The sequence below is a fragment of the Lissotriton helveticus genome, chromosome 12 (assembly GCF_964261635.1).
Source record: "Lissotriton helveticus chromosome 12, aLisHel1.1, whole genome shotgun sequence".
Classification (NCBI taxonomy): domain Eukaryota; kingdom Metazoa; phylum Chordata; class Amphibia; order Caudata; family Salamandridae; genus Lissotriton; species Lissotriton helveticus.
This window is the reverse complement of record NC_136073.1, coordinates 81,810,559-81,828,970: the sequence shown is the minus strand read 5'-3', so window position 1 is coordinate 81,828,970 and position 18,412 is coordinate 81,810,559. Positions and strand designations below refer to the sequence as shown.

Below are 18,412 nucleotides of genomic sequence, written 5' to 3'. Positions count from 1 at the left end.
CTTTAGGTTTGTATAATTAATAAACGCAGTAGTACAATGCCCACGCTTCCGATCAAATAACAATAAAATAAAAAAGAACACATTTTGAAAAAGTTGTTGTCATGTTCCATTATTGTGAATTTAAACTTCACCTCCGTCTTTTGAGGAGTGATAGAGCATTGCAAATGATCATAAGTCAAATGTATTAACAATAATGAATAATTTAAGTCAATACTTTAGTCTTTATGTAATACATGTCCTACATCAGTTATTGCATGTGGACATAACTGCTGCTGTTTATTGTTCCTCTTTTTCCTCTCCTGTGTTGTCAATATATTTCCCATTGTGGTATAAGCTTGCACTAGGGCATGGGTACTCACAAACATTTGCCCAGGGTCCTCAAAGTACAGAAGGTGGTGTGACCGGGGGGCCGCAGTGATGCCAGCAGGGTGGGAATGGGGGGTCTGGGTGGGTAAGGAGGTGTAAAAACATGTTAAATAAGTGAGCAAGCCTTTATTTGCAGGCTAATACATGCTTGCCCGTTTATTTAATATTTTCTTCTGAATATTATTGCTCAGCTACTAAATAGCAGCTTGTGCTGCTGTTCACCAGGAGGGCTGCATGTAAAGGTCAAGAGGGCCACAAACGGCCCCTGGGCAATACTTTGAGTATCACTGCACTAGGGCAACTATGAAATTCTGTCAGTTTGCGCCATAAGTTTTTTAGATTCCCACTCCTGTTCTGTGTTTTGGGGCACTATATCCTCTTCAGATGAGCACACATATTTTTCTTGTAATATAGTGAAAAATTAGTAATGTTCCCCATGTATTATGTCAGCACCCTAAGATGAACTTAACAAGAAAGGAGAACTCTTTTAAGGGCAAGTGTATGGTTTATGGAGCCATCTTTAATCTGATGTCTCGCCATTGAGACTCTGTTTTCATTGGTACTGTATTTCTCAGGCCTAAAGATGTTTTTTTTCTTATGGTCTCAAAGTTTCATTTAAAGGGAATCAGTGGCAAATGTTTCTCTGGGACTGCAGCTGCAACAAGAAATTCTGGCCCCGTACCTTTAGTCATGACTATTAAGTGCTCAAGTTTCATAAAAGACTCTGATGTTTTCACCATCTCCTCAATCTATCTAGTGTTTTGTTTTTCTTCCTGATGTGTTGATAAGATGGCAATAGTATTGGGTTTGCAAGTGCAAAAATATTAATCTGGGTGATTGTTTTCTAAATTTGATACCTAACCTAAAATACTCAAATGTCTGTGTTGCATATTTTTTAATTAGTCATGCAGTTATTATGGAATGCCAATGATACCATGTATTGCAATGTCAACAGGGTAAGGTCCTGTGACATCCCTTCCAGGGAAGATTCAAAGTATTTATCCTTCCTGATTTGGCTTGCGGTATCCAGAATTCATGATCTATGCAGAAATCCATGCATTTTGCAGAAAGCTGACCCATTCGTTTCCACACTGATGCTGGCTGATTCATCATTCTGTGTGTACATTTACAATGTAGATTCAAAAATTCAAAATGTAAACACATTCAGAATAAATAGCTATGGGTAAAGGTAGCTGTCTTACAACATAAGCTTCCATTGGTCCATGGGACACACACTTTGGTCTATCAGCGTAACTGGATTCATGCCAAAGGGAACTCTGAGGCTGACTTAGCAGCAAAGGCTGAATTAGTGGTATTAATGAGATTGATACAGATATACTAACAGCGGTACAGGCAACAATGCAGAGTGAAGCACCTCCTCCCCGAATACTTCTACACACTCCATTCGGATAACACTGCTGTGGTTACTATACCTGAAGTGGAAGGCAGTATAATTCTTAATCAGCTATCCAGACTACTTAATCAAAGCAACGCATGAGGGATTGGAATCTACTCATGCTGAGAGAAATATAACTGAAGCAATGTTACTGGTGGCCATGTTTATAAAAGCAGATCAGAGAATATGGTGGTGAATGTGATGTTTGTCAACAGATTAATGCTTCTACTGTTCGAAGATCTGAGCAGACGCCCCCCACATTCTCCAAGACACTATTTAGGGTCATATATTTGGACCATATCTGGCCAGTACATTCCATGAACCAGTATAAGGACATATTGGTGGAAATCAATTTATGTTCTTGATTGCTATGGATGAATCCTCAGACAAATGCAGGATCTAAAGCAGTCATTAAGGATCTGCAGTATCTGAGACTAATGAGAGCAGTTCATACCTTTCATTCAGGCAGTGGTCCTGTATTCTCCTTCAAGGATTTCAGAGATGCTACGTCTACTCTGAGAGCATGCAATCGAGCAGAGAGTAACAGCAAAATTGAGTGCACTAATAGCATGCATAAACAAGCCCAAATTGCTAGGCTACTTAATTTAGATCTTAGTTGGTACAATCATCTGTATGGAGTACATTGAGAACCCAATAATTTACACACATGCAAAACTGGGAGGGCGCAATCCATGTGAATACATATGTATGGACATGGCCTAGATAATCCTGGGAATGTGGCAGATGTAAAAGATTTATGACCTGGCCCAACATTTAAATGTCTTACAGAACATACAAGAGGTCAGCCGCAAGCTATCTAATGTAAAGCATTCTGAAGCCACCACTGGCAAAAAGGAAGTTTTTAACAGCTGTTGACAGGTGAATCCCACAAGTATGGGATCTAGTTTAAAAAAAAGTCCGCAGTAAACAAGCTTTCGAGCCAACCCACAGACCACCCATTATTTTGATAAAAGGCAAACAAACTGTAATACTGCTCCTTTGTCCGGTTCGAAGAACAACTGACAAGTGTCCATTGACCACGTTAAGAATCTCTATGTGGTCAAATCTGTACAGCAGACCCTCCTGGACATCAAGATGATTTCTGAGTAAAACTTCTCCAGCTCTCCCATCTCTAAACTAAATACCCCTAGAAGAGCAAAATCACATCACTAGCTTCAGTATTCAGCTGGGTATACTTGAGCCTACTATGTCTACAGCTTGACATCAAACAATGGATTCCATTACTACAGTTGCAAATTTTCCAAGCAAGCCGTGGTTTTTTGTGAACCCCCGCATGAGTCAACATCTGCTGAGATGATGCCTTTTTGAGATACAACGCTTTATGAAAATGTATCCGAATTCTACAAAGAGGGCTTTTCATCACCCTCCTCAGTCACATAGTACCACAGATTTCTTCTTGCTTATCATTGATTTTGCGACAGGTATTGATACCACTGTGGTCCTATGTGTGAATTGCTACGGAAGTTTCTTTACATCATGAGGCTGACAATGCTTACTGTTATTTTACTGCTACTGAATGGACATTACATCCCTGAAAGAACTGTTCCACAAACCATGGTTCGAGAACTACAACCAGATCTTTCATCCCACAGAGCATAACAAGATCTCTACGGTGCAAAAATTACAGCCTACCCTGTGTCAAAAGGCTTAGTGTCGGAAAGGCTTCCTTATCAGATTATGGGATCCACTGAGACATTGCAATTACCATATGTGCTGGAAGTTTCAAAGAATGCTGGAATTATTCCTGGTTCTATTTCAGATGACTGGAAAACTGAGGGGCTTATTTACAAGCCACTGTGTGCCGCCGGAACACCATTTTATTGACGTTCCGGTGGTGAACATAAAAGTGCCATATCTATGAGGCCGCAAAAATCCACCCTGCCCCGCTTTTCGTCGTCATGTAAATATGGTGTGAGGCAACACAGTACAAGTCACTGCATTTCCTCACATTGCGATGAGGAGGCATGCCATGGGTGTTACGGTGTGTGTTCCCACGTTACATACACATGACATGTGACACATCCCCAAATTTACAATGTTTTGTAAACATAGAAATGTGTCAAAAGCCTATGCCTCCTAGGCGAAGCATGGGGGTATTTTAACGAGGAAAAATAACTGTATTTCTCCTTGTTTTTACTCTTTTTATGTGTACTGCATTCAGCAGCACATAAAAAAGGAGGAAATTGGTTGTTTTTGTGCAGGAAGCTGCTCGTGCTGATTTGCAGCACCTGGAGATTGTTCAATACTGAAAAATAAGCTCAAACAGCACCACACAGCTCAAGTTGATTTTTTTCAGCTCAAATAGATTTTTTAACGGATTCTTTACTTGAGCTGCAGTTTTCTCACTGCATACTGCAGCCCTCCTTGGGAAAATCTCACCCGGAGCCCTCCTAGCTCCAGGAAATAGTGCTTGGGGACACCAGTTTTCCATCAAGCTCACCAACTTACCATTGGCAAAGCGTGCATGAGAAACAAGTCTGCCACTCAGCGATTGGTGGAATTTGTCCGGAGCTCCATGTCACATGCGTAAGGCGGACTTGCCAAAACTCCACCAACTCCACTGGTGGAGTGGAATTTATTCCCCACTCCTACTTACGATAATATCTTTTATGATAATGTATTTTACATGACATAACATTTTATCTTATCACTTGAAACATGCAAGGCTTTAAAGAAGTATTTGTGCAAAGCTTAGTACATTATTTCATGCTGTTTTACATATTTTATGATATTTTACTGATATCCATTTTTGTGGTTATGCTGATTTTTTGCACTCATTGTAGATATGAAGTTGTATTCTCCCTTCTGACAGCATATATTCTACTTTTGCATTGTAACCTGAGGTCAAATACATATATTTGACTCGACAACCTCATATTTAGGCATAAAATCCAGGGAGAGTATAAAGACCCATGGCCAGACTAAATGTTGTTCCCAACCATTGGCCTGTCTACCTTCAACTCAGATATCCCATGTCCTTATCTTTTGAGGAACTCATAAAATGTGAAATAATCCAGACAATTACTTTGACAAACATCTAAGGTGACATGAGTATAAGAGACATGTGTTGTTATCTTTGTTTCAAGGTCAGACGGTGAGTATTCAATGTAACAATTTAGTCTGGTTTAACACACTTTTGTCATACTGGTTTATACCGATTCACCTTGAACTGTCATAGTGGTTCATACTGGTTATGTCAGGAATTAAATATAAATTCCACAATGCAAGGATAATATTCAGTGGCTATTACAATAAAAAACTGTGATTTGTCAACTGATTCAGAGAGGTTTTCGCACAAAAGGTCCTGCCAGATGTCCTACCAGACTGTTGTACTGCCACAGCATCCATCCCTGTGCTGAGAGCTGACACCAAGCCAAATCCGAGGGGAGAGAAACGTAGCCCAACTGAAGTGTGTTTCAGAGGTGACAGCATATAGGCATTTGTGTATATACACATGCAAGGGGCATGATGTTTATAGATAGCAAAATGCAGTGAAGACAAGTACAAGAGAGCAATACTGTGTAATTATTTTGGATAGCGGTGATGATAGGGTGCAGGGATGAAAAAAGGAGAGGTGCCACTGGCTGAAATTAGTGGTGAGATGCTGGTAACAGGCACACATAGGTGCGCATTACAACTCAAGCACCAATTTGATACAGTAATTCTGCGGCTACATTTTGCCGCACTGCGAGATGCAGTTATTAGTCAATACACAAATATCACTCCATAATGAGTTAAATATCTCAGATAAGTGAATGACATGCGAAATGTTAATTTCCACGTGCCCACAATTCAAGCTATTCGCCAGCATGATTAATGCTATGTTTGATCTGGAGAACATTCTGTGTGGAAATTTGTCCCCCAAGAAGTGGGACTCATGCTCTAGCTGGGATGAAGATGTGTGGCCTCCTTTAAACCCTGTCAAATGTCTGCTGGCCTACCAGTTCAGCCAAAGCTACAGTTTCCAGTCCTGTATTAAAGACCAGCTACGAGAATGAGAATCCTCATGGGGATCTATGCGCCCCCTTCAGGTCCAGTAAAGCTGCTGCTGCAACAAATCCTTTGCCAAGCAGATGTCATAATTTATGCCCCCACTCAGCATAGTATTTTGTTCTTCAAAACCAAACTTGCAAAGCAGGAGTTTGATTTTGCAGAACAAAATAGCAATAGCCCTGGGGGCATATTTTCAGGCACCTTTGCAATGCTCTTGCACCAAGCATCTTGAAAATGAGATTTATGAATCCACACAAGGCCACCTTGTGTGGCGCTAAGTGGCTTCATGAATTTGAGTAATGTAACTCAGCACAAATCACTGCATTGCATTACTCGGCCCTGGGGAAAAAATTCCATGGGCATTGCGTGGGTGTTCCCACGCAACATTCAAGGATTTTGACTCATTCACAGATTTACCAGAAGTGGTAGGCATGGGAATGCGCCGAAAAGCCGACCTCTCCCCAGTTGAGGTGTAACGAGGAGACTGTGTTTATTTCTCCTTTTTTTCTCTTTCTACATGCTCTGAATTCTGCAGCACAGATAGAAAGAGCAAAAGGCTGGAAGGAGTTGTTTTTATGAAGGAAGGCACTACACACTTGAGGGGGCCTTCCTGAAAACTACATTGAGGGCCCCCCCAGACTCAGTCAGGAGTTGTCATGCCAGGGTACTGTGCTGGTGGGCCCTGGAGCTTGGGGACCCCACACCGCAGGGGGATCAGGGGCCTTTGTTATGCCACTGCAGGAAGGTGTCCCTTCCTGCACAAAAATAATCCTTCTTACAATGCAGGCACCGTAGCACCATGGTGCAAGGGTGCCTGAGTTTGGCTAGGCAGCCAAAATGTTGCAGGGGAAAAGGCAGGTATGTGCCATATTGACTTAAATTCAGCACATTTCTGCCCTTTCCCTGTCACAGTGCAGGGCAGCAAGGAGATTTGTGACACTGAACTTTGTGACTCAGCCACAAATATGGCCCATGGGACATTCCCCTGACGTCTGGGGCCAATGCGCGATTTCTCCTGCCTGGGACCATCATGCCTTCTTTGGGGGTAGGGGAAATGGGTGAATGTTACCCTGTCCTAAATAGAGCAGCTCAACCATCGCTGTTACCTGACAACAATGCTGCAGATGAGTCAACAGCTTAAAGTTTTTATGTGGTGTAGCTATATAAGGCTTTGCTGTTAGAAACTCTATGGTTACCCCGCCTTCAAAGGAGGAATCATGGGTTCGGCAGAGTGTTGCATGTGCTATTTTATGGCAGATGCACTATTGTTTCAAACTGCAAACCCTTATAGTTGCCTTGCATATTCAGCAACTTTTTTATAAACACACACATACTTTGTAATTCATTCCCCTACATGTCTTTTGCTGTGTTGCATGAGATGTCTTGAGATTCCAGGTAACATGTTATTTATTAACTTGCTGTGAGTACTTGCCAACTGTTGAATGTAATCAAAGTGAGTGCTTGTTGGGCTTATGTGCTCACCTTCTCCTGCTTCCTTGTCTTGTGCAACACATGACCATCCCTTTCTGTGTAGGCAAATTTGACTATTGCTTTGTGGTTACATTCACAATGATATTGTTGGATGATATAATTAGATTGAGTATATACCTGCCATGAATGGAAGTCTGAGATGTTTGCACAGATATCATGATGAAAAGGGGCGCCATTTTGCTGGCACATTCTTAGGTCTTCTAAAGCCAATGCAGTGGCATACACTGCATTGTAGATATTGTAAGTCAGTCTAAAGTCCATCATGCTGCTGATGAGAGGGTTGTTGAGGTCCTCAGCTCCTGTGCAAAACTTGGTTTTACTATCGTTGATCATCAGTGGGTTTTCCTCATTTGACCACTGGCAACCAAAGGCCTCCTCCCAGAAACTTCTCACAAAAATATCCCCTGGAGATGACGAAGGATTAATGTTGACAAAATAGTCTTGAAAGCCCATCATACCTCCACTGTGGATTGCAAATCCGATGGTGCCCACAACGACCTCAAAGTATTTCTCGATGGAGAGGAGAGAATATGTAGCCCAGGCTTCACTGGCAATCCAGATCCTTTCCGTCACATTCTGCCTTAAAACCTCATCTAGGAGTGGAACAAGGTAAACATTTGAAGAGAAGATGACGATGGCTTTGGCAGTTGAGTTTTTTATCACTTTTACAATATTAACAGCATTCTTGTCAGATCGGCTTGGAAGGATTTTCTCTGTGAAAGCAATACATGCTCCAGCCTTGATTATTTCTTGCTGTACGATTTGACTGCCCAATTGCCCATAGTCATCATCTGCAGCTAGAATGCCCACCCAGGTCCATCCAAAGTATATCAATAACTGGGCCAGTCCACGAGACTGAAAATCATCACTAGGGATGGTGCGGAAGAAAGATGGGAACTGATTCCGGTCATTAAGGAGTGGACTTGTTGAAAAATAACTGATCTTTTGGAAAAGAAAAATAAGGACAAGTTACCACGAGGCTGTTTTTTTTTTAATGAAGTATTGTCAAATAGTGATCTGAATCCTGCTTAGTTATGAGTCCCACTGATGATGATTAGCAGGGTGAGGACGATCCAGGTCAGACCCATAATGTGTAAAACTAATGTGCTATTCTTTTAAGTGTAGAAATACAGGCATAAGTTAAGAGTAAGCAAAAGACACACAATTGATGGATGGAATGCAGAACAAATCAAAACATTCAACCCCAGTCAAGAGATCTGGGTTAAATCCAGCATTCTTTTGCTCACCATGCCATCCCGGTTTAGACCTGGCCATATGCAAATCAGCCTTGACCCTGTGCCTCATGGGAACAGTCCAACCCGACCTGCCAAGCCAGGTCCTCTCTTGACGGGAAACAAGCATCCTAGGACCGGTTTCGGGGTTTCACCCCTCTTCAGCCAGGATAGCTTGATTCCAGTGAGCCCGGGACCAATGTCTGGGCATACCCGGCGTACTTAGGGCGTGAAAGCAAAAGACACACAATTGATGGACTGAAAACAGAACAAATAAAAACATTCACCCCCAGTCACGAGATCTGGGTTAAATCCATCATGCTTTTGCTCACCATGCCACCCTAGTTTAGACCTGGCCATATACAAATCAGTCTTGACCCTGCGCCCAATGGAAACAGTCCAACCTGAACTGCCAGGCCATGTCCTACCTGGAAACAAGAATACTAGGACCGGTTTTGGGGTTTTACCCCTCATCAGCCAAAATAGCTTGACTCTAGTGGCATTCTGTCCCTTCATTCTTATTTTTTGCAGATGTGATGCATGCAAATGTAAGAACTGTGTTGCAATGACTTCGGATGAAATGGTCTCTGATGTAACAAATGATATTCACTATCATGCATTAGATGTTAGTATATAATTCACATGCAGGATTTTCTGTTCATCACTTTCCAAGTCTGTTTAAAAGTCAGAATTCTAGACTTTAATGAACTCTTTTTCATTGAAGCGCTTACTTTTCTTGGATTGAACATTGACCCATCCTGATGAGCTACAGTTATGATAGAACATTGGAAAGTTGGGAGTTCCACTGAAAAGCCCAGCCAATAATGGTTAGCATAGACCTTTTGTAGTACTATTCCGATGTTTATTGTTTTCCCCCTTATTTAATATAGGCTATTCTAACCTCTGTGGGTGGAATGTGCTAATAGTATTATTGACTGTATGCTTTGGGTTATTCTGGTTGGTAAAGGTCCCCCCCCTCATTATAGACCCTCTTCTGTGGTTCAGACCTATATATCAGCTTCAGGGCTCACCATGTCCTACCTGTGGGTACTTGTATAGACCAAGGATCCGCGCAAGAAGAATTGACCGTGTGGATAAGGAATCCCCAATGACAGCCGCTGGTGGCAAACTTCTCTGGCAGCGGTAGTTTGGAACCAGCTCTTCTTGTCCTGAAAGAATCCATAGTGTCCCCTTCAGAGAACGCTGAAGCATTGTACAGGAGTCGAAGATTTGGAATCCCAAGGTGATGTTGGGTAAAAGGTTGGGGTTGTTGTTAATCTCTTCAATAGCAAAGATCATGGCCTGGATCCACTGGTAATTCTGAAACCCAAACCTGAAATATGCAGAAAGACTGTAGACTTCAGGCCCATTTAAAAATTTCTGTAATACGTTTGCAAGCTGTACATAGTTGACAGCTGCCAAAATAGTCGTAGAAAGGTTTATTGTTTTCTTATTTCCCAAATTCACTACTATAACTAGAGTTTCAAATAGCAGTCTAAGAGCCTGATTACAACTTGCATGGTACAGGGGTAATGGTACAATTGCATTTGATTTTACTGTTACAGTGTTGTGAACCCATACCAGTAGCGTGTACAACTAGGAGTAAACCCCCATTGCAAAGCGCTTCCTCCCAAACCAAAATGGCCGCTCCTAGACTATCCCCGGGAGCGGCCGACTCAGCACCTAACTCGGCTGAGCGCTGGCCCAAAATGCGGGAATTGCGGGGAAAGCTATTTAAAAGCGCTCAGTAATCGAGGCAAAGTGCAAATGCAAGAGAAGTAAATTTTTTTAAAAACAGGTTCAAATTCCGTGGCACATCAGGGGAGGGGTAAAGAAACACAGGCAGTACACTAGCAGAGCAACCTCCCGGCTTTCCGCCTCAGGAGGGAAGAACACACACACAGCAAGGATTAAGCCCAGCCAGAAGTGCCCCTTTAATACTCAGCGCTAGACTGCGCAAAGCGCTTCCTCCCAAACCAAAATGACCGCTCCTAAACTATTCCCAGGACCGGCCGACTCAGCACCTAACTCGGGTGAGAGCTGGCCCAAAATGCGGGAGATGCGGGGAAAGCTATTTAAAAGCACTCAGTAATCGAGGCAAAGTGCAAATGCAAGATAAGTAAAATTTTTAAAAAACAGGTTCAAAATCCGTGGCACATCAGGGGAGGGGTAAAGAAACACAGCGTCTAGCGCTGAGTATAAAAGGGGACGGGCATGCCTCCGCGCAGCGGACCCGCCGGACCTGCGCCGGAGTCACGCCTGAGTCCAGCCCGTCTGCACCTGTCAGCACCAAGGAAGCACCAGGAGCCAGGGAAGGTGCTCCTCGCATTATGCTTCCCGCTGACTGTGAGTTATACTCCCTCTCCACATTACTCTCTGTCAGACCTCCCCTGTTACCCTGCCACCATACTAAAACTCCTGATGATATTATTTGTAGCTGTAATTCTACTCTACCTACGGGTACTCGACAGTCCAAGAAACTTCGGACTAGAGCGCCGACAGCTAAGGTATCAGACAGCCCTGAAATGAAGCCTGGCTTTCTCATTAACGCCAGGTCAATGGTTAAAAATAATATAGCCCTTAAAGAGTTTGTATCTCAGAGGGAACCCCCTAGGATCTTTATAACTGAGACATGGGGTTCGGAGTCCGCTGGGCCTGATCTAGTCGATGCTATTCCGGAGGGCTATGCCCTGGTCAGAATGGACCGAGAAGGGCGCAGAGGCGGGTGGGCTGGGAATTCTTTGTTGGGACGGTTTTACGTTTTGCATTGACCCCCTCTCGTCCCCTTCGGATAAATATGAATCATTATACTTCTCCATACTGTTTGCCCCTACGGCTTCCTTCTCTGGCATGCTCTGTTATAGGCCTCCTGGACCCAGGGCCTCCTTTTCCGATGATATACTTGAAATTCCAGAGCCCTTTATTGATAGGCCAAATCTAACCCTCCTGGGCGACTTTAACTTTCATCTGGAGGTGACAGAGGACAGAGATACGCTGGCTCTGGTGGAGGGCCTGAATGCCTGTGGGCTGAGCCAACTGGTAGTGGGCCCTACGCACTTGGCTGGGCATACGCTAGATGGCATCTTTTCCAATGACAGCAGGTTGGGGATTGGGACTCCAATCCCTCTATCTTGGTCAGACCATCGGGCAGTCCCTTTTCTTCTAAGCATTCCCGCCCCGGCCCCCAAACAAGAGGATAGGAACGTATGGGAAACTAGAAGAAACTATAGAGGTCTGTAATAGTTCCTTAGCCCCATTTCTGGTGGAGGTCAATCCCTCCCTCCAGCCAGAGTCAAATGCCGCGGCATGTAGCCTGTCCAATGGTCTAGGTATGGCCATGGACAGTCTAGCGCCGCCTAAAAAACATTACTCAGCCAGAAAGAGCCTCTCTGCTCCTTGGTATTCTGAACGTCTGAGGCTGCTACGGCAGAAATGCAGGCAAAAAGAAAGATCCTGGCTTGCTCAACCCACCCCTTCCGGGATGAGCCAACATAAACAGGCCTTAAAGGAATACAAAAAAGCGATAATAGAGGAAAAAAAGGGTTATTTTAGCAACACCACTGCCTCGCTTAAATCTTCAAGAGAGCTCTTTAAGATTATTAACACCTTGTCCACACCTAAAACCATAAACTCTATTGTTGAGACACAAGAGCTATGTGACAACATTGCGAACTTCTTTCATACGAAAATCGCTGACATACACAATGCCCTCGAAACTCTAAATCTTGAATTGGATACCAGCCAGGCATCCATGCCATCCATGCCTCACTCTTCCGCCATGGCTGTGGTCTCCGAAACAGGACCCTGCCCTAGTTTGACAAACTTTCCTAGGTTGTCACTGGAAGAGCTAAACTGTCTCTTAGACGCTACTAAGTCCTGTTCTCCCCTGGACCCCTGCCCTTTAAAAACGCTTAAGGCATGCAGAGAGGTTGTCCTTCCCCCTCTGTTGGAGGTCATGAATATGGCCATCTCCGAAGGGAGTGTTCCCGTAGTTTGGAAAACCTCAGTTGTGAAACCTCTTCTAAAAAAGGCCTCCCTGAACCCGGAAGTCTTAAAAACTTTGGACCCATCTACTTACTTCCTGCCCCTGCCAAAATTCTAGAGGCCCATCTCAATCGCCATTTGGCTTCTTATCTGGAGAGTGAGAACCTGTTGGATGTCTTCCAACACGGGTTTCATGCTGCCCATAGCACAGAGTCCGCCCTCACAGTTGTGGTTAATAATATCAGATCAGAGGTTGACAGAAGACAGACCACGTTGTTGGTTCTGTTGGACCTGACGGCAACGTTTGATACCCTGTCCCCTTCAATCCTGTTCGACAGGCTAAAGGGGTTAGGGGTGGAGGGCAGTGCCTTGAATCTCCTCTCCTCTTTCCTTCATCAGAGATGGCAGAGAGTAAAACTGGGCACATTTCTGTCCCCCTCCCAGGCGGTGCAATGTGGGGTCCCACAGGGCTCTGCTTTGAGCCCTGTACTGTTCAACATCTACGTGACCCCACTTGCCAAGATTGTAAGATCCTTTGGGTATCAGGTGCTGTCATATGCCGACGATACTCAAATTATTGTCTCCACCACCCTGCCGATAAATGACTCTGCCCTCAAATTTCGAGCCTGTATGGAGGCAATATCGCACTTGATGATACGTAACCCTCTTAAGCTGAATGGTGAAAAGACGTAAGTCTTGGTCTTTGGAGGGAGTCAAGAGCTGTGGACGGGAGACTGGTGGCCGGCCTCTATAGGGGACTGTCCCCAGCCTACTCATTCGGCCAGGAATCTGGGCATACTTATAGATACTGCCCTTTTATTTGACCGCCAGGTCAACAGAACAGTGGCCACCTGCTGCACTATCATTCGGACACTAAAAAAGATTGCCCCATACCTGTCACCTGATGCGCGCAAAAAGGCAACGGTCGCCTTGGTCTCCTCCAGGCTCGATTACTGTAATGCGCTATATGGAGGCATTAACAAGAAATCTCTTCAGCGCCGCCAGGTAGTCCAAAATGCCACTGCCAGGATGGTTCTTAACCTCCCTAGGAGTACATCTGCTACCAGGGCTAGGAAAGATCTCCATTGGCTACCAATTCAGGCCAGGATCTCTTTTAAAATTCTCTGCCTGGCCCATAGGGTGGTCTTTGGATCAGGATCCAAAGGGATCAGATCCCTTGTTAGCCCTTATATCCCCAGCAGATCCCTTCGCTCGGCCTCTAAAAATCTGCTCATTGTTCCTAGATTTACCAAGGTGAGATGGGGAGGAAGAGCATTTTCGATCTTGGCTCCCAAATTATGGAACTCGCTTCCATCTGAACTTTCCAGCCAACCCTCATTAGGGTTTTTCCGTAAACTTTTGAAGACATGGCTCTTCTCCCTGGCTTATTAAGCTCTATGTTATCCCCCTTATGTTGTTCTATGTCTGTCTGTTGCTTGCGCCTTGATGCCCTTCTGGGTTAAGGTTTGCGCATTATAAGACACCCATTCATTCATTTATTCATTCATTCATGGGGAATGACCATATGGAGAGAGAGGGTTTTTTTTCCTTAGCAGTGAGAAGCATTACCAAAGAAATAAAAACAGGGAATGAGGGCTTGGCTGCTGCTTGTCTCGGGTGATTTTTCCAGCCAGAATAACAAGCTTTAAAAATAGGGTCTGGTTCCCCCACATCAAGAAAAAACAGGTATTACACACTCAGACAGCGTGAAATTCCATGCCATTCTCTCCACCTGACTCAGAGGAGAGACCAAAGTCTTAGAGCTAAGACACTAGTCAGAAGCTGTATGTTGTGATTCTGAGCATTTGGTACACTTATAAATGTTCCACTTCTGTTGCACTGAGGGAGTTAATTGGTATCTAAATTTTACATACAACTTTAATTTCCCATTCCAAAAGATTAGTTGTTTTCAAAACATGGAAAAAACTGGATTCCCATGTAGGTCAGAGGTTGTTAATCTCCAAGAGTTTAGGAGAGTTACAAGGTATCTATGAAATGTCTTTTCCAAAGAGGAAAGTGGTTTAGTCTTCAACAAAGACGTCATCATAGGGCTGAATTTCCCAATTTATTTTCCTGGAGGATGAGTGGGATTGGGATTAGTGTACTGTGTGGGGTTTGTAAACTTTGTTTACTTTCCCACCTTCACCCAACTGCGCCGCCCTGCACGTAAAGGAGAAGTTTCACACTTAAGAAGCATTTTCCAAGTGTTATTCTCCATCATAAATTTCATTTTAGGCTTAGTTTTTCTCCCTTAAAAATACTTTCAATAAATACCTCTTTCTAGAACTTGCCTATTTTAGAAAATTCCAAGGTTAGAAAATATTGTAAAGATTAAAAATAAAATCAAAATGCTCCAGATGAAAAAGCTTGCCACCTGTACACATCCAGAGTGGCTGAGTATGTAATGCTTTACTTGAATGAATGAGTGAATATGCAACTTTTAAAGCGCAAACTTAGCCCAAGGGCATCAAGGCGCTAAATGCTTCAGTGATGCTAATTGTTAGAAATGGGGATTCTGGTTGTCAGTCGGCATGCACCCTGTAAAAGAGGAACCCTCACTCTAGGCAAGATAAGTAAAGTGCACACATAAGTTGGGGACTGATCACCCTCTGGTAGCTATGTACAAAGCAGTGAGGCTAACCTACAGAGGCAATGTGTGAAGCATTTATGAACACATACAGTAACACCGTAAAAACACCCCAGAGGGGCTCCACACCAGCTTGGGAAAATAGCCAATATGTATCTAATAAAAGACCAAAATAACAAAAATCCAACATACATAAATCAAGATATCACTTTAGAATGTTAAAACAGTTCAGTCCACAGAAAACAATGAATATGTCACTTTTATCATAAAGTACCTGGGATGCGTCAGAACCAAAGACAAAACCAGGCGCAGGGGAAGTGAGGCGCTGGAAAAGCAAAGTGATGCATCGGTTCCTTACTGGCAGGGAAGGTGATACATCGGTTCCTTACTCACAGGGAAGGAGATGCGCCAGTTCCTTGCCCCGATGGGATGTGATACGGCGGTTCCTTATTGCTAGGCAGGGGAGGTGATGTGCCGGTTCCTTACTGCCAGAGAAGGTGATGCATTGGCTTCTTACTTTGAGGTGGGGTAATGTGTCGGTTTCTTCCTGTGAGGGGAGTTGATGCATTTAGTGTCAGTGCACACTTGGTGTACAGGTGCGATACATGGAGTATCCGGGCACGCTGGGGTCGATGTAGTGGAGGCGAGACAGCTGCTGCGTTGGTTTTCCCAGCCACGAGCAGGTGATATGTCGATTTCTTCAGCTGCACAGAAGGGCCAGCGTAGGAGCAGGTTTCTCAGACGTCAGAGACACCGTGCATAGGACTCAGGCTGCAGCAGTCTTGGAGTTGCACGACAAGCTGCGTGGAAATGTTTCTACCACACTGAGGCAATGCATTGTTTTTTCAACTGCCTGGCAAGCTTGTGGCAGGAAAAACAGGTGATGATGACTGGTGCATGGATTTTCTTCTTTTCTTTGTAGCAAAGCCACCTCCAAGGGCACAGAACTGAAAACGGCACCACTTGACATGTCAGAACTCCCAGCACACGAGATCAGGGGCTGCAGGTGTTTTCTTTGATTTCCTTGAAACTTTCAACTGGAAGCAAGCATGCACAAGCCCTTGGAGAACCTTGACAAGCAGAATACAAAAGCACAGTCTTTTCAGTCTCCAAGAGATAATCAGCAAGCAGTTGGCCATCACAACACAGCACGCTGTGGGGCTACAAGTGTTATACCCCTTTTAGTCTTTGAAGTAGGTATATTTTAAAGGAATGTCTTTGATATCCACAAGATCATGTCTTACCCTGCTTTAGCTCGAGACATACTAGGGTGGGTGGAGACAGTATTGTGTGAGGATAGACACAGTCCTATTCAGATGTCAGTGACAACTACCCTCACCACTCCAGCTCAGGAAGACCCATCAGCCTGGTGATGGGTCATCAGGATGTGCAGGGCACAACTCTGATGACTTTTGTGTGATTGTCAATGAACACACAAACAGCCCCTGTCAGCCTAAACCAGACACTGATGCCACAGGCAGGCAGAGACACAGAAAGGTAAAGCAAGAACATGGCCACTTTCTAAAAGTGGTATTTTTTATACACACAATTTAAAAAACAACTTCACTAAAAGCAGTTTTTTAAATTTCACCCAAACTTCAAATCTCTATCTCTTCCCAATTCAAAGTTACACTTGTAAGCTGTCACGAGGAAGCTCCAATGAAAACCTATGGGAGCAATAGTGAGAAAATAATTTGGCAATAATTAAATATCAGGACATGTAAAACATACCAGTGCTTGTCCTACCTTCCACATACACTGTACCCTGCCCATGGGGCTACCTTCGGGCTAGTTTAGGTGTGCCTTACATGTAGTAACATGTCAGGCACGGGCCTGGTAAGTGGGTGCACTTGCCAGGTGGAAACGGCAGGTAAAAACTGAAGTGGCAGACACTGCAGTAGAAGGCCTAAGCTATGGTTCCAGGTTACAAGGCTTGTCATGTTGGTGGCTCAATCAGTGCTACAAGCCCACCCGTATCATTTGATTTACAGGCCTTGGGCACACAACATGCCTTTTACTAGGGACTTACCAGTATATAAAATATTCCAATCATGGATAACGAATCATAATCACAATTACACAGGGAACACTTGTACAAAGTGCCCAGAGTACACATACCAGCAAAAACGAAGTCCAGCATACAGTCAAAAATACAGAGGGTAGAGGCAAAAAGACAGGGGAAACCATGCCAAGGATGCAATGTCTTACACTAATACTTTAAAAAGAGCAAAGGCAAATCCTAGAGATCTCACTATTCTTAAAGAAGTAACAATATTCACATTTACATGTCATTTCATCACAACAGCAGGCAAGTGTGAAGGCAGGGGCACTCAGAGCTAGTACATGATGCGTTTCTGCCTGAAGACAGCGCGCACAACACTGAAGCCTGCCTCTCCCTATGCCTGTGCCCCCAGATTCTCATTCAGCAGCAGCTACTGTGGACTGGAGTGAGTGTGATCACAGTTCTCTGCTTTGGGAGAGTAACTGACCTACTGGCGGCCACTGCACTATTCTCTTCTGACACCTGCATTTGGTTTTGTATTGACATTTATATAGTGTAACCTAGCTTGGGGGCATTGAGTGTTGCACATCAACTAAAGCTCTGCACATTTTTGAATTTCACAGTGACATTATTTTTCCCATATTTTAACATGTTTACACAACAGCAATATGCATGGAATGCCCCAACTGTGGGTGAATGGCCTGTATTCTAAGGGGAACGTTAGCGGTTATACCAGCAGGGCCAGTGAAAGGCATGGGCAGTGTGGGCAGCTGCCTATTGCCCTGTGTTAGGCCATCAATCAATCAATCATGGGCATTTGTATAGCGCGCTACTCACCCGGGAGGGTCTAAAGGTGCTGGGGGGAGGGGTCCTTTACTGCTCGAAGAGCCAGGTCTTGAGGAGCTTACTGAAGGAGAGATGATCCTGGGTCAGCCGGAGGTGGTTAGGGAGGGAGTTCCATGTCTTGGCTACCAGGTAGGAGAAGGATCTTCCCCCGGTGGTGGCTTTGTGGGTGCGTGGTATGGCGGCGAGGGCGAGGCTGGACGGTCGTAGCTGGCGGGTGGGCACGTAGAAGGTCAGGCGGTTGTTGAGGTACTTGGGGCCCAGGTCGTGGAGGGCTTTGTGTGCGTGGGTGAGGAGTCTGAACATGATCCTCTTGCTGATGGGGAGCCAGTGCAGGTCTCTCAGGTGACCGGAGATGTGGCTGCGTCGGGGGATGTCCAGGACAATTCGTGCGGAGGCGTTCTGGATGCGCTGGAGTCTTTTCTGAAGTTTGGCTGTGGTTGGGGGATGAGGCCTTCTAACTATAGTGTAGCACAGTGATGCCCATAGGGGCATCC

At 44.4% G+C, this 18,412-nt stretch overlaps 1 protein-coding gene across 1 annotated transcript in view; it reads right to left on the bottom strand.

The window, feature by feature from the left end:
- The window catches only part of LOC144797871 (extracellular calcium-sensing receptor-like), a 49,179-nt gene that overhangs the window by 25,353 nt on the left and 5,414 nt on the right, over positions 1-18,412 (bottom strand). The window contains exons 2-3 of the mRNA XM_078668674.1: positions 9,541-9,832; positions 7,385-8,209 (exon numbers count right to left, since the gene is read on the bottom strand). Coding sequence (XP_078524800.1) covers positions 7,385-8,209; positions 9,541-9,832 — 1,117 coding nt within the window. The remainder of the gene's footprint in view (positions 1-7,384; positions 8,210-9,540; positions 9,833-18,412) is intronic.